Here is a 27,263-nt window from a genome sequence, read left to right on the forward strand (position 1 = left end):
AAAAAAAATCAACTGAAAATACAATTCATACCTTAACAAATACTTTAAGAAATGACAGATGTAGACTTCCACAAGCCAGCTTAAGCCTTTCCCCATGCGTCCACATTACAATACCCCCTTTGCAGGGCAAGGTACCTTGCAAGTTCTGTGCTAATGCATGGGTAGGAAGGTAAATGCTCAGCTAGGAAGTTCAATATCAAGTTTTACCCACCATTTTCTCTCAAAACAAAATTTCACACTTCATACATTGAAACACCTGTCCCTACCAGGAAAAGCAGCTTGTGCAGGTTTCTACTCCTCACACCAACCACATTCAGAATCCTCCATTTGTTTCATTATTCAGCTGGCATCCAGATCCCTCTGTTAGCCATTTGCCTTCCATAATATTTAAATGGATGCAACACAACACTAACATTTCTTTAAGATTTCCCAATTTACATACGTAATGTTCCAATCTTATCATCCTTTTGATAGCATAGCTCTCTACATGCACCACCAAAACAAGCCACCTCATTATCCTGCTAGACAGCACCAGCACCAATCAGATAGACCTGCTATTCACTTGTTTAAAACAAAAAGGAAAATCCAGAACAGAAAAGCAAGCAAGGAAGACAATACAGGATGTTCAAAGATATCTAGTTACTGGCCTAAGTAACCATGATATTATAGTCTTACCTCTGCTTCTCTTGTCTCCTTTTCATGCTATTTCACTCCCTAATGCTCCAGCAAGCTCCGTACAGCCAGGCCTAAGGAAAACCTCTTGTAATGCAGTTACAAGAAACTCAGCCAAGGGTAGAGGTTTGGAATACAATGCAAGTTTCTGGGTATGCAAAATCCATCTCTGAGATTTATGAACAGTGCAACCCAGTGCTATTGCTGAACAGCTTTTTTGCAATTTAATTCAATATAAGGAAACAAAGAAGGCTCTTTTTCAATAAGATTGCTTTGGTTATTCTAAAAAAAATAAATTAAAAAAAAAAAAAAGCCATCCCCTTAAAGATCAACATTCTCCCTGTGTACACGTTTATTAGGTATTTTTCAATCTGCAAAACAAGAGATAACCTGCAACATCAGGAACTCCGTAAAAATTGCCTCAACATGAAATGCAATGAGAGCTTTTCTCTTTCTGATACACCTTTGCCAGAAGCAGTACTGCTAGGCATATTATTCCCACAGCTGTAATTAAAAAATGAGTTTCCATTGCAGTTTTTCACAGGTATACACAGCACTGCAGTAGATGTTCAAGATCCATTTCTAAAAACTTAAACTTTACTAAATTTTTGTGTTTAAATATATCTGCTAATTATTTTAATTCAGTCATATGAAATTGTTTTTCAACCATTGGAAGACATTTGTTACCTCTACATAAATTAGTAAAAGTTTCTATTCTATCTAGATTGAGACAGAACCATCGGAAGTAAAGTTGTTATACAAAATATGTTTATTGGATAAAGTTTTTTTTCTCTGCAGTTGCCCTTATTTTTTTTATTAAAATATGGCAATCACTTTGAGCTGCAGAGTAACGTCATTTTCAGCCTGAAAAAAATAAAAGATTGATAGAAATATTAAGATCTGAAAAATTATTCAAACTTTACCATAGACTTTTTTACAACCTTCTCTTATAAATATTTATCAGAAAAAAATATAAAAGGGAAATTATTTAATAATCTACTTCTCCACCAGCAAGCTTCATATTTGGTAGGGTGCTTTGTTTTTCACAGTTGACTTTGAAGCCTCTTGGTGCAGAACTTCTCCATCTTCAGTATTCAGGAGTTCAAACGAAGCACTCCACCATACCCCTCTGGGATTGCACAGCCCTCAGGCTAGTTCTGGAGATCAGGCACGCCATGCAGGTTAGGGGTGACAAGGGAAAGTGTGTGCCTGCAAGCAAAGCTGCCTGTAATAGTAGCCACTGATAAGCTGCTCTAAATAAGAAACTTTGGTCAGGGACCTATGACCCGAAGGATAACCAACAGCAAAAGTAATGAGGTAGCTACTTACTACTTTGCAGACAGATGATTATTGCTTTGAGACACCAAAACAGAAAGAGCTTCCCTTTACCATGGCGAATAAAATGCCAGATGCCCATCTTTGTCGTTCATCCATATTCAAGCAAAATGAAGTTGTCTATGTACCATAAATAGGTTTCTGGCTTTCTGCAAATTAAAACATTTTACTTTGGAGACCTCAGAATATGTTTTAGCTACAATCCAATATTCCCTCAGAAAGACAAAATTTAATTTAGCCAAATATTTGTGCTTACTTTTTTGGAGCACAGTGAGTGATGAACTATTCAAAGAAGTTTAAGATAAAGAAGGGCAATCATTAGAAAAGACAAAGAGATGTTAATAATTCATTGGCTGAGAACCAAGAAATTTAGGGTGAAAATTTATTGGTAGAACTTCTCATCAGAATAAAAATACTGATAGAAAAATACCTCAGAAAAATACTGACAGATAAACAGCACAATTAAAATATATAATTTGAATGAAATGAAATAGGAAGCATATTTAAGTTATTCTGATATATTAATTCAGAGAATACACTAAACTCATCGGTTGCTATTTTTAAAAATCAGTGTTGCCATTTACAGCTCCTCATGACTAGAATTGTGAAAGGTATTCAGCTGCAGAGTCCAGATGCTTAAAGTACCTGGGTCCCCAGCTTCTTTTGACATCCAAAGATGGATAGGCTCCTAACCTCCATCACAGATCTTCACCCAGCATACTGTAGATTTGCACACACTGTTCAGAGCCCTGGGTAAAATTTACATTTTCAAAGCCATTCCAGAAATGGAAAACTTTGTACTGGAAACATGAAACCAACTTCAATATCATATTCTGTTCACTCATTTTGCCAGTGAAAAACAGTATGTACATTCAATACTAAGATGAGCTGCAATTCAGTGACACTTAATGGAATTACTAGGTCAAAAAAAAAAAAAAGGTAACAATCAGTACCCAGAGCAGCAACACCTGCTACCATTATCTGCAGTCTCCTGGTACCTGCTTTTCAGGGCCGTACAGTTGGCTCTCCTTACAAGCCTGAACCCTGTCATGTTGTGGGGAGCAAGCATGAGAGTGGAAGTTCACTGCAGCTCTTACAGACCTTCCACAAAAAAATACATTTAGTTGATCTTGTGTAGAATGTGAAAGTTGGCTGCAATTTAGAAACAACAGAAACATCCCTGGTCACATCTAGCGATGTTAATATAGTCCTCAGAAATGAGTGGGGTGGTGGTGGAAATTACTGAGTAACACTGGCTTCAGATCATACAGCACTGAGGAGTCTTGCAGATATCCATCTTAACAAGAATTACCTCTCACCAAAGGAAAATTAGCCAGCATGCAAAAGACGGCACAAAGGCAGACTACTGGAAAATGCACGCCTAGGAAACAAGAACAGCTTCAGTTTTCAGTTTAAAAAGAAGCAAGAAATTTAAAACTCATGGCTTATATCCTTAAATAGGTCACTAAAACGAAGAGTTTAATTTGATTCAGTTATCATTTATTTAGTTCATATCTAGCAAAGCACATGAAATAATAAAATTGTTAGGTACTCCAACATCAAATACTTTGAAATTGTTTTTAGATTTTTTTTCACCTGTTTCAGAGAGATCACCCATCAAAACAATTTAAAACTTCAATAAATACATGTAAAAACCCTACTCGAATTTAACACCCAGCAGTATATCGTTGCACTTAATATTCTGCTCCAATTTCAATAAACATTCACAAGTTAATAAAAACATGCATTTCAGATATTTACCAACAGAATGTATGCAATTAAAAGTCAATTTTGATCATGTGGGCACCTAAATTAGGTTACTTATCTCTCACTTGTCCCACACACGCAACGTCTACTGCTTAATAAGCCATTGGATTTCAGACATTTTCGATTTTGACCCTTTTAAAATGCTCTGTTAGATCGCCTGCCATCTGGCAGTGCTTACTTTTGATACCACACTCCCTCTGCATTACAGAAGTGTGCTTCTCATAATTACATCTTTAATGTGATAGATGTATGCAACACTAGAATTCCCAAGCTGGCAATAGATGGGCTGAAAGGACTGTTTGGGCAATGCGTCTTTTTACTAGGTCTACATTAAAAGCACATTCAGTTGTGTCAGTTGCATTCTCAACAGAAAGCTATCATGGGAACTATGCTTGCAATTACTTTTTTTGTTTTTTTAAGTTCTCTGCTTACAAGACCCTGTGAAGAATGACAAGTTCAAAATGCCAGGGAGAAGTTAGCCCAACAGCTCAGTATTTCCTAGCTAGAAGACTCAGTAAGAATGGGAACTACGTAGAAGGGCTAAAAAATGTCAATAAAACCATCGGTGTGTCATTTCCATTTGTATAAAATGATTTTTTATATCTTAAGGAAGGGATGGAGTGGGAGGAACAGAATGAAGTTGTTGTCCTCAAAAATGAAAAAATTAAAAAAATATCACCCAGTTGATCTGTCACAGACAGATCACTACGTTCCTACTACCTTTCAGATTGAGATGTCTATAAGCAGAATTTCACTACCTGAGAGTTAGACCATAATAAGTTATTTCAATAAAAGACAGAAAAAGCAGGATGTAGTATTTAGGGAGTCACCCAGATAGCAGTTTCCAAGAAGACTGGACACACAGCTCTGAAAAACAAGTCATCTCAGAAATATTCATAGAAGCATAGAATGGTTTGGTTTTGAAAGGACCTTAAAGATCATCTAATTCCAACCCTACCATAGGCAAGGACACCTCCCACTAGAACAGGTTGCTCAAAGCCCCATCCAGCCTAGCCTTGAACACTTTCAGGGATGGGGCATTCACAATATTCTTGGTAAGGTGAATAATGAGAAAGGTCCCAAATTAACAGCTGAAGATTGAGGGATATGCTTGCTTTATTTTGTCACTGATGTTTTGATTCCAAATTTCTGCCTCACAGACTAATCCCTAGCTGGACCAAAAAATAAAAATAATAATAAAAAAAATCTCTGCTTTTCTACTGAGCTTGTCTGGCAAAGGTGAACCAGACTGGTAGACGAACTTGGCTGAGTCATCTCCACTGAGAAATCAAATGCAAACAAGCACATACACAGCCATCTCAAGGAACCAAGCCCAGGATGTATTTGGGGAACCCAGAAGCTTGGTAGCACATGTTGCGAGGTAATAACAGTAAGAGGTTTTAGAGGGCAGTATTGCCTACTACTTGTTTTGTAGTATTTTCTCTACCAGTCACATATCAGAAGTTCTCCTGGCATGAACAGATAAACAGAAGTCACACAAGAGTGACCAATGGAAAATCTCTCAGCAGTCACGTGAAGCTTGATTGCAAGCTGGTCTTCCAGCTGGACCCTGGTCTTCCATCCATACATGTACCCCATCTCCACAGTAGAATTGGATAGATCTTACTGTATGTATCTTAAAAACGTTCTGTATAGTGCCCATACCTGCAACCTGGAGCAAGTTTAAATAATCATTTATCATTAGGATCCTATTATATATTACCCTAAATTCACTGCAATCTACAGATTTGCTCAAGGTTGAGGTCACTTCAGAACAACACAGTCTCTCACTGCTGTCATGGCATAAAGAGAAGTGAAGGTCTGGGAAGTTATTGTAAGCTGCAACAGAACCAGCCAAAAAAACATCTGTGCTTCAGTATTTACTCTGCTGACAGGAGAAAAAAAGTCTGGAGGCAACCGGAACATGGTACATATGTAATTTGACGGTTTGATTCATGAACACTGAAGTCAAGTTATTCTTCTGTGGGGCTTTTCACATACTGAAGGTTTAACACAAGCATAAGCTTCAGTGGATTTCAGACTAAGAACTGGATGAAAAAAATAATAACACATAAAACAAAATGCAGCCTAGATAATTTTTACATAGATTGGCTATTTTAAATTACGTAAGTTCAAAATAGTAAAGAGATAATAAAGAGACACTTACTCCTGACAATACCAGACTGGACTATCATTTTCTATGTTTAACTAGCGTTGACTGCTAGCATAAAGCTACATGTGTTTTTTTCAGCAGAAAACAAAATATCATTATATGATTTTTTAATAAATTATTTTTGTAGAGATACAAAATGTATTAATGTAATCAACACACTAAATTCCAATAATGTAGCAAATTGTTAATTAATATGCTTTGTTAAGTGAGACAACCATAAACAGCACATAACTTAATAAAATAAGAACCAAATTATATTCCTAACTATATGGTGTAATTCAAATTGTAGGGATTTCACTGGCATAAGTAAGAACAGGTTTTAGGGGGAGTTCAGGTTTTTGGATTTGTTCTGTTTGTGGGCTTTTTTAAATATATAATGGCTACAGACTGCATTTCTTTTGTAATCAAATTAACATTTTCTAAACACATGTTTGCTCTAGACTTGTTCCAGCTGCATTGCAAACCGAGGTAGTAAGATTATTTCAAAATATCATGCAGCTTGCCTGAATCTGACTATCATCAGATTAAAAGATATTAGCAGAGATTTTATGGAAGCTAAATGACAGTGTCCTTGAAGTAGTACTGACATTGACTGCAGCTGATACAGTTTTTGGTCATTAACATACCTTACTACGTGTCTAGAACGAGTCCTCCAATAATTAGAGCTGAATACACTATGACTTTTAAAATTAAATCATGCCTCTGGGAAAGAATCAGGGAATAGACAGCTAAAGGACTTTCAAGCAATTAATAAGAACTATACTGTCAGGTTAAAAATTAAACATTGTAAAGTAGGTTAAGAGTTTCTTCACTCAAAAATCACATGTTGACATAGAAGAAGCTCTCAAGCATTCAGTTGAGTGCACAGATGAGAATGGACATTGCTTATTTAAATCCAAATGAAGCAGATTTATCTAACTTTCAAATTCTTCCCTCCTCCCTAAGAATAGTGTTTTGCCTTCTACTGGTTTCAAACCTAGCTGCTCAAAAAAAGCTAACAAAGTTTAATTAAATTCTGCAATGTCACTGCTCGTAGGAAGATACCAAAGCACTGGTAGATATTCATACTTGTTACGTGACATCTTATCTCATAGATCCCTGTGTCTGAGTACCCTAAAAAGCCTATCCCAAACTGAACAATCAGAAACTGTCTCTGAAATTTTGAATTGATTATGTAAGCATAAACAAGCCTAAGCAACTTATCAAACATTATGCATTTTCACTCAGCTTTGTGATCATTAAAAATCCTGAAACAAATCCTAGATCCAGATCTTTATTTATTATGCCACATTTTTATACAGTTTTCCAATTCACAGTTCCCTCCATATACTCAAGCCCAAGAAACAAAATAGAAAAACAAAACAAAAACAACAATAACAACAAAAAGATGTAAAAGAATTATAAGCATTGGTTATTTTCATGAGTTAACAAATAAAGTAGCAGTAGGCATTCAAAAATTTGTGGTCTTGCTAAAATAATCAATGGGAATACAGAATAGGTACTTTTTTCCCCATAAGCCAAGCATGATTTTTATCTTATGAAATCCAAATTTTTATTAAGATTATCATTCTCCATATAAGTACTTTTTTTCCTCCCTGTATTCAAAACAACAAAAATATCAGAAAACTGTAGAATTCCTCTCATGGTGTTCAGCATCCCAGGTCAAAGGTTAAAGACTTGCATAGAAGTTCCCCAAAACATCATCTTTTAGATTAATCACAGGAATTCTGTAATGTTTCGGTTTGGTTTGTAGTAGTTTTATCTTTGGTTTGGGGTGCTGGTTTTCCACTGGATTGGTTTTTGGTTTCACCCATATCTCAAAGTCAGTACACACACAATTACCTTTACTTAGATTATGAAGAAGTTGAATGTTCTAAAACTAAGTATCCTGTACTTGTTTACTTCCTCATAGGCAGGCAATCCTGCTGATGAACTTCAAAACAACCCTAGTTAAATTAAAAGTATATCAGAGAATGGAGGAGTTATTTATTCAAGTTACAGTTACTGAGCTTTCTCTGCTGTAGACACTACTTTGTATTCTCATGTATGTAACATTAAAATTTTGAAAGAAAATGCAATAAATGGACTGTTATTCCAGGACTAGAATGTACATAATAAAAATTGTGAAATGTTGGACATGGATGTGAGCTCAAATGATGCATTATAATTCCACATTATCTGGAGACAGAAGCATGATCTATCAATAAAACAAACTGCTTTCCTTGCACAAATAGAAGCATAATCTTCCCCACATCCCCTAGAGGCACAGAATGTGAGTGGCTGCAGCACCAACCTCAGGTGGATTCAGCAGGCTTTCTGTTGTGGTTCTTGAAGAAAATCACAAAGGACACTAGAAAACAAGACCCTCAGGAGCCCAAAGGCACAACACACACTTCTATACATCTATGTTCACTCATAAATGCTTACAACCAGTATAAAACCAAATGCCAGTAGCTAGCTTTAGTCACCTATTTCACAACAAATGAATCAGTGACGGACAATGATGAGACATTATTCAATATTAAAAATAATAGCAACTGAAGATGAAAAAGAATCAAATTCATATCTGGCCCATATTCTACATCAAAGCATTTCCAAGAGAATATTTTGTTGCTTATTTTTGGTCCTGCTTACTTGCTAACACCTACCTTGATGGGAGTTATGTTTTACTTGGAGAACTATTATAAAGCTTAATATATAACTTATTGTTGGAAAGTAATGTTTTCTGACATTATAAATGAATTATTTAGTTTAATGCTACAAAATTTTCATTCTATCCTTTGGGGCATTTACAAAAGTAACGTGCTAAAATGTTTGAATTTTGTAAATCAAATGCCATAAACTGCTAATGATCGTTTCAATACTAAATGTTTATCTATGTTCAGTGATGTACAAAGAGCAAATACACATGTAACAGGTATAGTTTAATGGGAAGAAGTTTTTATTTAATGCAAATATTAAAAGTTTAATGCCATGATGCCATTTGAAAATGATATTTAAAAGACAACCCCAGCTAAACTGTACTTCTGTCATAAGAACAAGTACATTAAAAAAAAAAATCAGTTTGTAAAAGAATGTATAAATCCTCAATTAACAATAAGGAAATAACTCAAAGTGTCAATATAGTAACAAAACCTAATCACTAATCATAAGTAACAAAACATTTAGAATCTGAAACTACAGCTATTTCCTACTCCTAAACTACCAGTGACATAATGTATTCTTTAAAACCGACACTAATTTGTAACTATCTATTTAATATTAACCAAGATAACTTATATACTTGATTTTACATAACTATACAAATCACATATATGTATGATATAAAACATTGTCTTAATCACGTGTTACTTCCCAACTCTACGGCTCTGTATAAACCTAAGTAGGTAACAGCTCACAAAAAGATAAAGCTCATTAGCTTCAACTGAGACATTACAGACAAGTGACAAATGAGAGGGACAAAGTGCTTACCCTAAGCTTCTTAAAATATGTTATAGGTATAACACGTAGAGCGAAGACAAAGAAGAACAAGTTTCAAATCAATACAGACACAAACTTTAGAAATATGTAAATGAGCTACCCATAACATGCAGAGTACACCACATCAGGGTGACTGCTGGTATTTGAGGCAGGTCCAAAAGGTACATACAAGCTAAAAAGAAGACTGATGCACAAGGCAAATTTAAGTTCAAAATGGACAGAAGTATAATAATTCATAATAATAACAACAATAATAATAATACCATGAGGCACATCACTATTATGACTTACACTTTGGTTTGTATTTAACTGAAAAAAGCTGCATGTGTGCATGACAACATGGATGGATAAAACTGTACAAAATAAGATAATTCTTTTTTAATGGCAACATACAACAATTCTGGAAGTAACTAGATGTATACAAACATTAACATGTCTTTCACTGTGACTGAAACACATAAAAAACTTACATTAAATTTAGTTACAAGGTATGATCAATAGAGATTTATATGATTTATGAGGGTTTGTGTCATAAACTTCAGAGGTTTTTATAACTGTCAAATTTGTATACAAAAAGCTTTGTTTGTTTGCTTTTAAAGAAATGCATGTGTTATTCCAGTTTCAAATCTGGCATAGTTGTATCATTCGCTATTTTTTGAAAATTTCTGTTTTAATTTCTAGAATTAACTCTGCTTTTTCTTTTCCGTTATCATTAAAATAGGGCTTTGTGCTTCTTATATAAGGAGACCTTAGTTAGAGGGACTCTCCCAATACAAAATGGCAATAGATTATTGTTATTGTTGCACAGGAGTTCATACTTTGTTCATACCTTACACAGGAAAGGGACTTTCACCACTGCCTGCATTACACCTCCTGACCCACCACACCATCAGGCAACTCTCTATCACAGTCCAACTTGACTTCAGCTTGAAGCCAATTAAAATTTCAGTCCCCACTTTCAGTTAAAGCCTGTTCTGAAACACCTAATTGAAAACTGTAACCATCAGAGCATGCAGGCTACATTTACTCGCACACATTAGTCCCACTCAGTCTTTCTCATTAAAACATTCCTCTCCCTTGTGACTCTGGAGGTAGTAGCATCTCTGTTTTGTTTTTAGCGCACATACTACAGATGCCCTAGCTGATGTAGTAATGAAAGGAAGACTTCCATGATACGGCGAGTTTCTCTGTGCACTCATTGACAGGGAGATGCCGTAGGGCCAGACCCAACAGGCCAGCCACATGCATGCAAACCCTCTGAGAGTTCGTGAAACTCATGATGTGCCTGAGTGATAGCCACCAAGCACTCATCTGAAAAAATGGCCACAGTACATTCATTTCCAATGATATCAGGAGTCTGTAAAATAAAGAAATCACCCAAATCCCATGTCTACAATAAATCTGCTATGAAATGCATGAAACCTCCATGGCAGCCCCAGAAGCCTTTGCAGTTGCTGGGGTCTCCCCCCACCTTCATGCTGCTTTGTTTTGTGGCTGGCTCCGCAATGCCTTCCCAGGGTTGCTCTTACACACACGAGCAGGTACAGTTGAAGGCTCCTGGTATCTCACAGCAAGCATGCAGGACTGCAATAAACACTACCACTGATGATAGATTTTGTGACTCATGCAACTGCACAGAATTGCTGTCCAGGTTCAGAGAGGCAGCAATCACAGCTGGGAAGAGACAAACAGAGGTCCTTGAGTGTGCATTAGGTGCTCAGTTTACGTAACAGCTATAACACTAGACGTTAACCTCAGAAAACTGGGAAGAGATAACCAGGAACAAAACAGTCCCCTTGTGGAAATATTATGCAATATTTATGGTATTCAATTCTCCAAGGATGTATCTGTGTGATAAAGAGCAAATTCATCCCTGAAACCCAGGCAGGACAAAGAGCCATAAAAGTAGACACCATGCCCAGCAAGGATGACAGTACATTCATACAGCCCTGAGTTTCTTCACAATTTGCACACTTCTGCACACACCAAAAAGGGTGACATGAGGGCACAGGGATACTGCCTGTGCCCCCCTACACCATGCAGCCAAATTGCTCAGTGTCAATAAACATGAAAAAATTTATAAATAGCAGGAGAGAATGAGGTCAGTAACTAACCAAATGCATCAAAATACTCCCGCAAACGCATGCAAGCACTTGGAACTAGAAAAACAGAAATAGATGAGAATCCACAGGAGCCCGTATCAGAGTTTTCCCATCTCTTATGTGGATAACACATCATTCCCCTAAGTGTGCGTGTATTCAAAATTTACAGTAACATCCATTTTCACGTGCTACAAATATCCTAGTCATAGTTACATTTACAAGTTTACCCTAAGTGTTCCCATTTTGATACTGGGAAACATTTGTCTTTTTACCTTTTCGTTGTTACATTGATAGAAAATTTAGTTCTTTCCCTTGGTGCCATCCACATTAACACAGTGAAACTAGAATACCTCTGACTCTTTGGAAGCTTTAAGGCTTGTCTACGTACAAGTACTACATTCTTACAAAATGCAAAAACATCAAAACAACTCCACCCTTATAGATGCCTTTACTCTGGAACAGAGACACTGTCAGGATGTGCTGACTGGCACTGCCCTTATTCCTGTATAGAAAGATGAATTTACTACATAGTACAACTTCATTGCTCATGTCTATAAATACTGACACCCAGAAAAAGTAGTACCTTTATACGGTTACAATTATTTCAGGAGAAATGACACAAGCAGCTCACATTTCTCACTGAAACTGTCCTACTGGATAAAGAACTGGGTTTGGATACGCCCACATCATCTGAGTCTGGAAAAAATATGAAGAACTATGAACTTTCTTTCAAGAATCAAACACTTTAATACTAATAAAATAAATACACAATACCCGCCCCCCACCGAAAATACAGTTACTTTAAGAATATGGGGATGACAGGACTGAAAGGGTGCAGTGTTGCTTATTCCTACTAAAAAGAAAAAAAAAAAAAAAAAGAAGTAAACATATGCTATGATCTCTAAACCTTCCCACAGGAAGAATCGGGACAGCATTAGAAGATATTTGTATAATGAGACACAATCAAAATGCTTATCAACTATTTGATATATCACCTTTTAGAGCTGCATGGCACAAAATACAATTTGTAACCTTATCCTGCACAAGACATCGCTGGGCAGTGTACCCCGCTTGGACCCTGAGCTTACAACAAAACAAGCAGCTTGACTCCCAGTAATAACCTCATTCATTTTAATGGCATCCTGACGTGAATCAAGTCACCCATGCACACTGGTGGGAAGGCAATAGGCTACCAGAGCCACGGTGCCCTGCTGCTTGCCCTCCTGCCAGCAGACAGGCAGCGGGAGGACCCATGGCTGTCCCCCTTGGTGCACCTGCTGGTGCAGCATAGCAGGCAGGCAAGGGGAAAGGTATTCCAGGAGCTGATGCTGCCCCTGGCCTCCAGGGAGCCAGCAATTTTAAGCCAGGACGAGGTGCATGCCCTACCCTGCTGTGGGACTTGACAGCGTGTGGTGAGCGTGACAGCTCGCTGCCCAGCACTTCATCCCAAACAGTCCTACAGAAACTCAGTTTTGCGAGTATTTCCTCGCGTTTCCTCCTGGAGCATGTTCTATTCAGCCTATTTTTGTGTAAGAGATGCATGTGACTGCTGAAGGTGCTGGATTTTCCTTTTTTAAAAAAGGGTCTCCAGTGTGGTTCACTTATTATGTATATGCAGAGTGGTCAATTCAAGATCTTGATCAAATATGCTTAGCAACACTGGTATTTTTTCAGCAAATACCAGAGAGTGGTAAATTTACAAAGGCACACAGGCAGCTGGCCTGCGTAGTAAAATGAAATAATCCTTCATTTAAAACACAGTTTTAATACCTCTTCCCGGGAATTTATTTGCCCAGCTTTTCACAAGATCAGTCTGATTTTGCAAGCACCCAACCCACCACCAAAGCAACCCAGCGCAGCGTGTACCGGGGCACCTCTGAGAGCACCAGCCCGGCACGCAGCGCTAGCTTGGACAAAGTTATCTCCCTCCAGCTCCACCAAAGCCGCCCCTCCGGCGGCCGTGGGTGTCACCGACACGGCTCTGGGTGCTGCCACCGCCCCCTGCCCGCCCGGACGGCCCGGGACGGCCCCGCCGCGGCCTCCCCGGTGCAGCACGCTGGAGAGCGCCGAGAGGGAGGGGAAGGGGAAGGGGAAGGGGAAGGGGAAGGGGAAGGGGAAGGGGAAGGGGAAGGGGAAGGGGAAGGGGAAGGGGAAGGGGAAGGGGAAGGGGAAGGGGAAGGGGAAGGGGAAGGGGAAGGGGAAGGGGAAGGGGAAGGGGAAGGGGAAGGGGAAGGGGAAGGGGAAGGGGGCAGCTCCGCAGCCCGTCGGGCCAGGCGCGGCGGAGCCCGGCGAAGTTTCAGCGGGTGTCGGTGCGGAGCCGTGCGGAGCGCCCCGGGCGCCTGCCGCCCCTGCGGGAGCGCCGCGCTCACCTGAAGTCGCTGTAGGGGTGGATGATCCAGAACCCCGCAGTTTTAACCCTTTCCTGCTCCTTCTCCACCGCCTTCTGGCTGCCGAACATGCGGAGGGAGAATTTGTTGACCCCCGGCTGCAGCATGGAGGTGAACTGCCGCTGCATGAAGCCGTACTGCCGCCGGGGACCCTCGGCATCCTCGAAGCCCACGGCGGGTTCCTCGCCCCCGCCGCCGCCGTCCACTTTGAAGCACACGGAGTTGCCATGCTCCTTCACGCCGCTGCCCCCACCGCCGGGGCTGCTCTGGGCTTTCTCCGCCGGGGCTGCCGGCTTGGCCGGGAAGGCGTTGGCGCTGCCCTCGTCCCGGCTGCCGGGAGAGGAGCTGCGCTTCCCAGTCTCCATGCTGCGCGCCCCGGCCGCGGGAGGGGGGGAGGGGGGGCGGGTGCCTGGGTGCCGCCGCCGGTGCCGGTGCCCTTCAGCGGCTCGGTTCGGCTCGGCTGGGCTCGGCTGGGCTCAGCTCCGCTCCGCCGTGCCGCCCGGCATGGCCAGCGCCGCCGACACTGAGCCGCGATCCAGCGCAGGGCTGGCACCGCTTCCTCTCGCCCGCCCCCTGCCGGCGGCAGCGCCGCGCCGCCCGCCTGACATTGAGCGCCCCGGAGTCCTTCAGGGGCTGGGGCGGCCGGGACGAGGGGACGGGGCGGGGCGGGGCGGGGCGGGACGGGGCAGGCCCGGCCAACCTCACAGACCGGCCCCTCTCACCGACCGGCCTCCTCCCTCTCTCCACGCAGGCGAGGGGGTTTTCCGTGGGCAGGGGGGGGGGGGGGGGGGCTGCCCCGTGGGTTCGTGTGTAACGGGTGAGGGAAAGGTGAGAGGGACCCCGAGCGGGAAGCGGCGGCTGGAGGTGGGGCATCGCCCCTTCCGCGCTGATTGCCCCCACGGGACGTGGGTTGAAGGGCTGGGGACGGCCGGGTAACGGTGTCCACGCGTGGTCTGGGATGGGCACCTCTGGTACCCAGCCAGGTGTGAAATGGCAGTGAGGCCGCGTGCAGGTGGGCGCTTTTCACGTGGGCCACGAGGACGTCGACATGTTCCTGTGTAACGGGGGATCCGGAGCTCAGCTTGTTCTGCCTCTGCAGTTGTAGCTGAGAGGCTGCCAGGAGGCAGCTGGCAGAGAAGAGGCTGCTGGATGGGAAGCAGGAGGTGTTTCTAGCTCCAGCATACTGTAAGAGTAGGCTAAGAGGAAATATGACATGCGTTGTTTTGGGTATCTGCACAAGTTATCCTGGGGATGTTTGGCAGAGGGGCGGAAAGATCCCCCAAAACCTCAGGTGCGCACTGACAATAGTGTGTAATATCTGGGAAGCTGTGGGGTGAGGTAGCATCTGAGAGCACACCAGGTACTCCCAAACCTGTCAGTGGTACATGGTTGTTTACAAACTGTGAGCGCCTTGGTCTCTGCTTTGAAAAGTGGCAGATGTTGATATTTACCCCTAAAGGGGACGAGTTTACTTGGGTTACACGATGATGGAGAATCGATACCTGCAGATGGTACTACAGGAGCTATAACGTTGTGCGCATCTGCAAAACCACAGAGGCGTGTATTAAGCACAGGTGGCTGAGAGCTGGGGGTCCACATCTGGTCCTTGACATAGGTTTGTTTTTCACACATTCACAACACAATTTTCATTTTGCATCTCAAGAATATGTTAATAGGGAATTAGCAAAGTCTCCCAAGCTTGGCTCTATTATTTTCAACAGTATTTTTCACTGTGCTGTTATCTGGTTTCCTCCTTTAAAAAAATAAAAAATAAAAAAATTAAACTGTATGGAGAAGTGCAAAAATACACAACACAATTTGCACGGTGCAGATGAGGCGTTCTGGGGAGCTGTGTTTCACAACTGGATGTAAAAGCTTTTCTCAGCAATTCTACCTCTAACGCTGTTCATGTCCAGCACACTGGAACATGTAAGGTTCATATGATGTTAACATGTTGCTAAACATGGAAGGTGTTAACATTAACATGGTGTTAGTGTGGAAGAGGATGGCAAACAGAGATGCACCGAGATGCATTGCTGGAGGCTGGGCAGTGACCAGGATGGGAAGGAATATGCTTACAGCTTGACTGGTTGAGGGCTAGCATATATAAGCCTTCCCCATCTGGAGTGATACTTCCCTGTATGATTTTATCCTAAAACAGTGAAGAGTGTGTGCACAGCTGCTGATGGCTCATGCACAGCTGCTGATAGACAAAACCCTCTTACTGGTTTATCCCCAGATGATGTCCGCCTCCTTCCCTCATCCAATGTCTGTCACCAAATGATAATTGAAAAGTAAGAAACTGTTATTGTTTTACAGCTTTGTGAGAGAATTAGCTCACACCATATCTGACAGAAACCCAGAAAGGCAAGGGATAAAAAGGCTAAGTCACACCCTATTTTTTCACATACTCACATGGTTTACCACTTTAGTGTCAGTGGAACTGACGGTTTCCACACTTCAGTCATGTATATGTTGAAACCTTACTTTTCTTCTCTGAGAGAAAGTAATTTTCCTGCTTCTTCTGTGTTATTTCAGAGGTCTTTTGCACACAGCCCTTGACCTGAATGGTCTCTTCCCAGCATAAGCTACACAGCAGCTAGTCATGTACAGGAGACAATAGGCTTGTAATGGAGTAAATCAGAACAGTGAAATGGAGACATTTGCAGCTGCAGTAAGCAGCTTCTGATGTACTTTCTTTAATTGGAAAAGTGGTGACATTGTACTAGTGGTGACAGTCCTTCATTTCTGGATTATGAAAGTTGTACACAATGAGAACATCCAATTTCTTAAGAAATTTGGATTTTGATTGTATTTAATGTTTCATTTTGTCAATGTTAACTTATCCTTACTTAGTATGGACTCCAGAGCTATCAGAGTGATTTCCCCTAACTAATTGCTCCCTGTATAAGAACCTAGAAATACCCTATTGCTTTTGGTGTATCATATAGATTAGAAAATAGTTTATTGTATTAAAACATCATATGATTTTAGAGAACTTGTAAATGAGAGAAAAAAACACAATTATGTAACATTCTCTGCATGCCTTGTGAACACTCCATGTGTATAAATTACACAGGCACAAGTGTGTGTAAAATTGACATTTCATTATTTTGTGCTTTATGTGATGAAATCATAGATTTTTATCATTTTTATTCTATGTAGAAGAAATATATACTTATTTGTGCATGCTTGAGTACTGTTTGTCATGAGTATTTGCATGGTTTTAATGGCCTTAACATGTGAGTGTCATGCATTTTATGACAGTAATCCTGAAAACAGAAAGATAAAATGAAGGATTTTTCATAATCTGTATTTTTTATAGAGGAGAATGGATTCTTCTTCATGTCAAAATAACTTATGTTGTTGTCAACCAGAAAATTGGCCTCTCCTGAGGCCCAGGCTAACATGTTAGTTTAGATGAGAGAATTTTGGTTTCACAGACAGAAAGAGAAGTAATGGAGCATGGCATGTGTGAATAGTTCTGAAGAATGCACCAAGGCTACATATGGTAGAAAGGTCACAGACTCACTTTGGCTAAAGGTATAGCTTGTTTTCTGTCAAGTTCAATTTTGATTTTGTAAGTGTGCCATGAAACACTGAAAAAATGAAATTGAAAAACTATTTCCAATAAATTACTCTTATCAGGAGTAGGAATATGTAACCTTTTTTCTTTTGTATTTCTTTGCAATATCTTAGGTTATTGGATCACTTCTAACAATTTAGTAGTCTCTTTTATTTGTGTGCATTGAATTATTTTGATTACCTGCTGGACTCTATCAGACTATTATAACTTCATTAATTCCAGTGCTTTATACCACTGTAAAACTGTAATACTGATGTATACCTCAAAATGGATTTCCTTTTCTTCTGCCAAACACAGTAGGTTTTTATGTCTATAGTAAATACAGCCCCTGTCTCCTATTTTCTCCTGTTTTCTTATTTCAGGTTTACCCATGCAGATCCAGAACATCTCAGCTCTAGAACTGAAGGAAAAAACAACAACAGTAGAAAAAAAAAAATAAAAAACAGCATTGGTAATGAAGCATACCTAGTTTGTTCTGTGAAGAAACTGGGGCACAGAGAAGTGACAGGACTTCTATGAGATGACACAGTAAGTTGTGCCTGACTGCAGAACAAAGCTCTTTCTTTTTTAGTTTTATTTTCATGCCCTATGGGACTGCTTAGGATTATTTCTCAACTGGAGATCACCATCAAGTCAAATGCTAAAGCAGGATTAGTAAGGAAGAAAAATAATATTTACAGTTACGGGAGTAGCTGTGCAAGCTAAATTGAGGATAATCCAAATTCATAATCTATGTCATTTTCTGTGTCTGATCACTTCAAGTTCACAGTAATTTTGATTTTGTGCCACACTACTTAAGTTCCTTGCCATGAATATTCAGCCAGACATATTTATTAGCAGCAAATGTTTGCCAATAAATCTTATGTAAATATCACGTGTTTTTGAAGCAGAAATAATCTTACTTCTGCAATCATTAGTATCTCTTGAAGAAAACTACTACAAAACAAGTGCACCTACCTAATGAAGTGTGAATGTTAGGTGGTGGCCAACCATGTATTTACATGATTTTCAACCATCTGTGCTGGTTAAGTATCTGCAGTCAACACTGATGTAACTATGAGCGTTGTGACTTTTGGTTGATTTCTGTAAAAATCATCAAGAGCAGATGTGCTGGACCTGTAGAAGTTTCAAATCCTAAATTTGCCTTACCAAGTAATTGACAGCTAAATCTGCTGCAGAGTGTGAAAGGCAGCTCATTCCCCGTTGCCTGTTCCCAAACGCACTGCTCAGATGTTTTCCAGGAACATGCTTTATGGGAAAGACATCTCTCAGAGATTTGAAAGCAAGGTTTAAAAGAAATCTCAAGCAGTGATGTATGTTCTGTGGAACAAAAAAAAATACTAGTAAGGTGCGAATTCATTTGTGTGAATGGGAAATAGCTCTGAGACATTACCTAGGGTGCAGGACTTAGTGTGAACAGGTACAAACACACTGGTACATGTGAACAGAAGCCTAGTCTTTCCACATATAACCTACTGGATCATGTGAAACTCTGGCAACCACAAGAACGTAATTACAGTGCACTGGGATGTGCTCAGCCACCTATTCAGTTACATTTACTCTTCAGAAATACATGCTTATTTACAACGTGCTACAGCAGTCTTTAGTGTTCAGAGCTGGCCCAGTGCTGACTGTTGGAAGCTCTGCAACAGTAGCTGAGTGCAGTGCTTCAGAGCAACAACTTATAAGGTGGGGCAGGTAAGCTTTATTGTTGCTCATGAAATGTGTGAAATTAAAGCACAGAAAATTCCTAATGATTCTTACCAACTCTCCGGGGTACCTATTAGAAAGGTATAGTCACTTATAAATTTGGTAGAATATTTGTGTGCTCTGAGTACTTACTGTTTTGAAGAACAATGTTTTAATGCTAATGGTTATTACATGTTTAATAACCTGCAATATATTTATCCAACCTTTACAGAGACAACACTACCACAAAAAAGAGACTAAAAGGTGGAAAATAAATTCTAATTGGACTTTTTGTACTCATAGTTGTATAGATAATTGTTTATTAATCTTTTGTACTGTCTGTTTTTTTGGTACTTGCAGTGGTTTAGAAATCATTAAGAAATCACTTTCTCCAACAAATGCTCAACTGACCAGCTAAATAGTTTTGACAGAGCATTTTGAATTTTTACCGTGATAAAAATCGTTAATTTTTTGTTTACCTCATATGCAGGTAAATTCCATATAAACTTTGCCCTTTTTTACAATAATACTTATCTTACAATTGTTTGAAAAACTATGATTTGAAACAGCAAAGGTGAAGATGTTTCAGAATAATTTCTGCATAGATCATGATACCTACTTAATAAAAAGCCTAACACTATGAACAACTCTAAAATTAGTATATACAGCTGTGAGAGGTCACATGGTACTATTCAGAGTGGTAAACACAATGCTGGGCAGAAGGCATTTTCAGGCTTCTTGGATCTGTTCTCTGTAATACAAGAAAAATATACCACTTCTCTAAACATGCAGGTACCTTTAATTCTTCTTTAGTGCAACTTCACGTTAACAATAGCTTTTCCATCCCGTTCCCTACAGTGTTCATCCATAATTGTATGATCACTCTACAAGTTCTTTCAAGTTAAAATCTCTGCTCTCTGAAAGACCAAATAAAGAAATGCTTTTTTACAGTTGGGTATTTCAATATGTGTGAATATCAGCATAAAACAGAATGACTAAGTACATGTTGTCAAACATTTGGCTGAGGTGTTCACATATTATGACAGATACCACACTACCTTTTAAATGATTTTCTTTTTCTAGTCCTGATCTTCCAACAATCAAGAGCCTTGTTCACCTTTTCATCCTAATTGCTCAGGTTATCAGAACTGGTAGGGTGCTTTTAGAGATAACTGGAGTGCCCTCTTGTTGACTTTTAAGTTCATTAGTCAAGGTATTAATAGCTGTCCATTTTAATTCTGCAAGCTACTCTTGTGTGTTGATTGGCTTAGTTTAAGTCGTTAAGATCCATCACGTTAACATCATATTTTAATGTATGTAGACACTACCAGTATATTTACACTGCAAGCAATATGCGTAAATTGCATTTGGTATTCAGTTCCTTATACAGAGCAATGCTTTGCTAAACTAATATCCATCTTCATTTATGAAGTTAGATATACTTCTGGAAAGATTATTGAAATCTTTCTTAAAAGGAATAACCTAAAATCTTGAAAAATGATGGTTGCTAACTGCTTATAAAAAAGAAGGCCTGTGCCAGGTGCTTCTAATTTGTAGGAAGATCTCTTTTAAAGCAAAATCTTCAAGTTATTCAAAATCAACAGATTTCAGACATTAAAGCAACAGTGGGGAAAAAAATACCTGATGACTTTCAAATCTTTTTCAAATCTGTGTTTTAAAACTTCAGACTTTTTTTTTTTTAATTCAGTTTGTGGAAAAGTGTTTTATAAATACTTCAGGGAAAACAGTGTGAAAGTCTAAATCTTTTAAACATTGATTTAACTCTTCAGTTTTACCTGCAATGAAAAAGGAATCCAGAGGAGTCCAGAGGTAGTCCTGACACAAATCTAGAGCTATACCTAGCTTGCTGTCTTTGAGGCACATATTTATGCAATTATTTTTCAGAGGCACTTAGAATTACTTATAGCTAGCTGTGCTGGTGGTAGGCATATTCAATTACTAACACTTGTAATTAGAACACACAGCGCTATTCCCTATTGATTGCACTGTCTCAGAGATGCAGGCTAAATGGTGACACCAAACACACAACCCATGCAGGATTGTCACAGGTTTTGCTGCCAGACTTTCTGTTCCCCAGTTCCCATCAGTAACGTTCTCGCAGCGAAAGACATCTCTGCTGCGGGGAAGGGGAACAAGCTAGGACAACTGGCAGAAGCAAACAGTGTGACTTGCACAGCTAAATAAACGTAAAGCCCTGTAATTAACATAGATACTTGAAGGGAAGTACTGCTGCTAGTGATACATGAGGAAGTAAACTGCCATAACGGAGTCATACTTGTTGGAGGTTAAGGAGTGTCCTTTTATTAAAGAGAAATATGAAGAGTACAATCTAAGTCAATTAGCATCAAGAAGGGGGGGAGGGAGGTGGGAGAATGTTGCTCTTTTCTTTTCTTAAGCCACTACTGGGAGAAAACACACATGACCTTAGGTATAAACAAAGAAATGAGATGGTTGGATAGCTGATATGACGTTGTTTTCTGACAACAGCAGGCCTGTGCCAGTTGGTGACAGATGGCTGTATGTCCAATAAGTCTTGTGATGGGTGAACACGGGCAGCTTTGCAGTGCATTGTAAATAAACTATTGGATATGAGTTCTGTGCATATCAGAATCTTACACACATGACTCCACACAACTGTAAGGGACCATGCATTACTGTAGCAAGGCCGCGTCTTCTGGAAAAGTAAGACAGGAGATAAAACCCAAACTTTCTGAACTGTGCTATTTTTATGTGACGGTTTTACCCAGCTGGGCAGCTGAACTCCACCACAACTACTTTCTCACTCCCCCTCCTCAAAGGAAAAGGGGGGAGAAAATACAATGGAAAGGGCTCAAGGGCTGAGATAAGGACAGTGAGATTGCTCACCAATTATCGTCAGAGGCAAAACAGACTCGCATAGGGAGATTAACATAATTTATTGCCTATCACTAGCAGACTAGAGCAGTGAGAAAATAAAAGCAAACTAAAACCACCTTCTCTCCATCTACCGTCTTCTCCCTCCTCCCCCCAAGGGGTGCAGGGGAACAGGGAATGGTGGCTGCGGTCAGTCCCTGACACTTTGTCTCTGCCACTCCTTCATGGTCACTCTCTGCCCCTGCTCCAGGTGGGCTCCCTCCCACGGGATGCCGTCCTTCCCGAACTGAGCCTGGGGGGGCTGCCCACAGGCAGCAGCTCTTCAAGAACTGCTCCCACGGGGCTCCGTACCATGTGGCCCATCCATCCCCCCAGGAGCAAACCAGGAGCAAACTGCTCTAGCACGGGTCCCCCACAGGCGGCAGCTCCCCCCAGACCCCCTGCTCCTGCGTGGGCTCCTCTCCACGGGCTGCAGCCCCGGCCCGGGTCCTGCTCCTGCGGGGGCTCTCCATGGGCCGCAGCCTCCTCCAGGCCACATCCACCTGCTCCACCGGGGGCTCCTCCATGGGCTGCAGCGTGGAGATCTGCTCCATGTGGGACCCGTGGGCTGCAGGGGGACAGCCTGCTGCACCGGGGGCCTCTCCACAGGCCGCAGGGGAACTGCTGCTGCCTGTCTGGAGCACTTCCTGCCCTCCTGCTGCTCTGACCTTGGTGCCTGCAGGGCTGGTTCTCATTCCTCTCTCCCAGCTGCTGTTGTACAGCAGGGTTTTTGTTTTGTTTATTTGCTTTTTCCTTTTCTTCCATCCGCTCTCCCAGTGGCCCAACCAGCCTTGTTCCCTGGCTCGTCTCTGGCCAGCAGTGGGTCCCTTTTGTAGCAGCTGGAGCTGGCTCTTATCTGACATGGGGCAGCTGCTAGGTTCTGCTCACAAAGGCCACCCCTACAGCCCCCTGCTAGCAAAACCTTGCCATGTAAACCCAGTACAAAGCATTATAAACATGAAGTGTAAGGAGGCTTTTAAGCACTGTATTCAAGCCATCTCCAAGAAATTTAACATTTAATGTACCAGCAATTAATGTACTTGCAACCAGAGTATTGCTCAAATAGTGGTGGCAGCTGTAGCAAATAAAGGGGAAGACAATTACAAACACTGCCTCTAAGTGATATCAATAAAAGAATCTTCATTTTAGAAAGAAATTACATGAAAGAAAAATACATATAAGTAGTAATATTTTTAAGTAATAATGGATGTACACAGTAAGCATCCTCAACAGTACCATAAGTATACATAAAGCTTTGGTAAATGAAGATACTTCCAGTATTTCTTTCCTATAGCCTTTACTATATTTATTTATTTATTCGTTAATAGCATATATATATATATATATATGTATATTTCATTTTAATGACTGTATTCAGCCAAGTAATTTTGAGTCAAGGAGGAAGTTACTGCTAAACACTGCTTTGTGGAGGACACTGGCTAGATACAAACACCTCTGGATGGAATGGCCAGCTAACCACTCATCTTTGTATACACAATGATATGAAAAGGTATGTTTGACACACAGAGCAGTGTGTCAAATACAAGTATCATACAAGTACACATACAAGTATCTTTGTTCACCTGTGTGAGTGATGGAGAAATTAGACACAAGGATCAACTGGGGGAAAAAAAAAAACTACGTGGACAATCTACATTTCAATTTCACTTATTTTAGTAAAATTTGGAGAGCTTTTTAAAAGCAAGTTGTTTGTTGGTTTTGGTACAGTGAGGATAGATTCTTAAACAATCTTTATTTGAAAATAAGATGATACAACACAAAAAAGTGGAAAATGAGAAAGAATGCTTCAAACCTTAAGTGAAAAATGATGGGGCAGTATTACAAATGCCTTTTACTTAAGAATTAAATAATATTTTATCAGATCTAACAGGTAAGTTTTTAGCATCAGGAGAAGCAAGATATTCTGAAAAGGATAAAAAATTAAAAATGTATTCAGAGAAATAGGTACAGTCATCTGTGCAAGACAGGATATTTCAAAATGGTTGTGACAAGATACTACTTGACTCAGAAGGAACATAAATTAAAGAATATTCTCAAAGACTTTAAAAACTTGTAAGAAAAAAAATGTAGCATATGCAGGAATTGCAGATAAACATAGGAAAAATGTATCTGGCACTTTATTAACAGAGTTCAATTTGTGTGTTTGTAATAGCATTAAAAAGCACAACAGAGTCCTGGTAGATATGCATAAAAAAAAGGTCGACTATTTTGATCTCAGATGATGCAATGTTACCTCCATTTCTTTTGTAAAACGTAGAATTTCAAAGTACATTATCTCAAGATGGATTTGAACTTCATATGTAGAAGACCATAATACAACCTGAAAGTTCTTAGTGGTAGCAATAGAAAAAAGGCATGGAAAGCTCTCTAAAACTTGATTTCTCTGAAATGCTTGAATAATTGTGTGCACAAGGTGGCAATTTGCAATGGTTATGTATGAATTTGCTGATGAGCTACTATGTTCTAAGCTTGGTTTTGGATTTTTGGCTTGCATTTTTTCTTGTGTTTAAAAAATACTGCCACACAGAAACTATAGGATATTCTTCCTGTGCTCTTTTCATTATGTGTCCACAAAAGGTCAGGGCTCTTACTCTGGTATGATGTCTGATGATGACAAAACTGTTGAAGCTGTGTATCTCTAATCAAACAGGATTCATAGAACTTTTTCTCATTTAGTAGTGATTTCATAGCAGTTACACACGTCATGTGTGAAGAATCACTTCCCAGTTGACATTCTATATGTTAGTGTCTTGGTAGATTTTATTCTTGGATTCTGTATTTTCATCAACTTAGATAGATTTCTAACTTCTGTCTTTGCATTGGCCATTCAGTAACTTTTCTTTTAGTTTTACAGTGCTATTTTGTACTTCTACATTTAAGCACTTTCTATATAATATATGCAAGAAAGTCCCCATTTTCTGTCTTAGTCTAAAAATTATTGGACATTTGTGATGGATCCCTTCCATGTACTGTAACGGTGAAGTAAAACTCGTATTGTAATTTATATTTTACATTCAGAGTTTCAAGTATTATATGCTTAATAGAAATTTTTAAATCCTTGTGTCACTTATGCTTATCTATGATTGCATGAAATATATGCTTCCCAGAGCATTGTGCAATTTGCAAAAACTATGGCTTCTAAAAATCAGAGCAAGCAGATCGTGATTCTTTAAAATATGCTATGCCGTCATTTATAAACCAAATCACTTTAGAATATGTCCAGGTTGTCTAGGGCTTTTATCTTCTTATGTGTTGGGATGTGTGTAGTGTAGACCTTAGTGTATTTATATGTATATAAGTTTAAAAGATTGCTTATGATCAAAGCACACATTAGCTAATATGTATTTACCACTAAGAATTCATCATTGTGGATGTGCTTGGGAATGATGGAATCATATACTTCATACTTTGAAAACTCTGGCAAATATTCCACTGACAAAACATAGTAGGATGGGAGACATTACTTTAGGCACTCCCTAATTTTAAAATTCATGACTGACAATGCTGATGTTGTTTTGTAGTACTGTGTATTCCTAACTTCCCCCCCTCCCCTCCCCGCCCCCAAAGCAAACACCCTTCCTTTCTCTGCTTCCCAGTTACATTCATTTGTGATTCTGAAAGTTCTAGGTCCCTCACAAAACCTTTCCAGATAATAGAAGGCAGGTAACACCTCCCTTGGTGCTAGACAGGGAGAAGAAGCATTTTGTTAATGGATTGCATAAATATTTACTTGCAGTAGGTCAACAGTGAAATTAGTGGGTTCCATTCCTTACTGTTGACTCAAACTGGAAAAAAATTGAATATGCTTTTGGAAGGAAGACCAAGTAGGGGTTATTTCCTGCCCAAAAGACGCTTGAACAAATGTTAAACTTTTCTTAAAATCTTGGTTATTCTGGAAACTCTAAACTAGTTACTACAGCTGGATATAAGAGAAATGTACTTTGTTTCATCTAGCCCTTTTTACAAAAATATCTGAACTGTTTTGTCCATCTGCTAAAATTCAGCCAAAGGCAGATTTCTGGCACAGAAAAAATATTCGATTCGAAATGTGTTTTTGTGCAGCTGACAAAAGTTCTGCCCCATTTATTTAAAGCAGTTCAAATGGATTTCACTGTTGGACAATCTTAATAAAAGGAGGAGGTGTTTTTCCCATCTACAATGTAATTATATTGTCACTATTGTTGTCAGATAAAATGCTAGCAGCGTGTTCTCTGGTGAGAGGAAAAAGTGAGAAAGAACATGGCAAGACTGCTGAATTGGACCTTCACTTTTATTTGCTCAGCCACCTGCTGTTTCAGATCTGTATAAGGACTGTGTCTGCCCTGCAGCCAGCAGAGAAGTACAGAGATAGTCAAGCTATCTGCACAGTTGAGTTTGTTTATATGAAACAATCTAGTAGCAGCAGCATGGGGCTCTATGTGAGTCAAGGTATTCCAGTGAGAAATAAGAGTAGATCAGCTTATGCAGTAACACTTCTAGAGCTATTCCATTGCCTATGCTATCTCTTTTAAAGCTGGTTTGCTGCATCTGTACTGAACTGCAGGCATATGTTAAAAGAAGGTAGTATACTCAAGAGGAAGTTAAATAAGGTATAACTTGGCAAATTTTCCATATGCACATAGCAGAAAATATTTTATATTTCTGGCAGTCTGTCTTCCAGTCTTATAAGCTTTATCATGCTTGTGTTTCATATATCATAAATACTTGATCTCCACAAGCAGAAAAGATAATATTTTTTACAGCGATCAAGCCTTTTTTTCATCTTGCTCAATTTCTAATTCACTGAACAGTTTACCGTTATACTAATCAACTCCGCTTTACAGAGATACTTTTTTCATTAACAGATAGACAGATTGTCTTTTCCTCAGTGCTGCTGCCCACTCAAGCAGATGACTAAAGAACCATGCAGAGCATATGCTCAGCTATGCCAGCGAATGCTACACAAGCACTTTTTCTGCTGCTGAGAAATGTGGCTGTTACCATTGCTTCATTCTTCTCAATACACTCAAAGGCTTATTCAGTTGCTAATGCTGATTGAGTCATGGAATATCTTTGCCTACCACATGGAAACAGGAGGAGGAAAAACATAGAACATACACTTTTAGTAGAATATTATAAGGAAAAACACAAAAAGCCAT

The 27,263-nt window shown here is 39.8% G+C and overlaps 1 protein-coding gene across 1 annotated transcript in view; it reads right to left on the minus strand.

Moving 5' to 3' along the window:
* The window catches only part of HCN1 (hyperpolarization activated cyclic nucleotide gated potassium channel 1), a 213,425-nt gene extending 198,895 nt beyond the window's left edge, over nt 1-14,530 (minus strand). Inside the window, exon 1 of the mRNA XM_066988158.1 lies at nt 13,899-14,530. Within this exon, the coding sequence (XP_066844259.1) occupies nt 13,899-14,281 (383 nt within the window). The 5' untranslated portion in view covers nt 14,282-14,530. The remainder of the gene's footprint in view (nt 1-13,898) is intronic.
* Nucleotides 14,531-27,263: the final 12,733 nt, after the last annotated feature.

Source organism: Anser cygnoides, chromosome Z, assembly GCF_040182565.1.
Source record: "Anser cygnoides isolate HZ-2024a breed goose chromosome Z, Taihu_goose_T2T_genome, whole genome shotgun sequence".
NCBI lineage: Eukaryota > Metazoa > Chordata > Aves > Anseriformes > Anatidae > Anser > Anser cygnoides.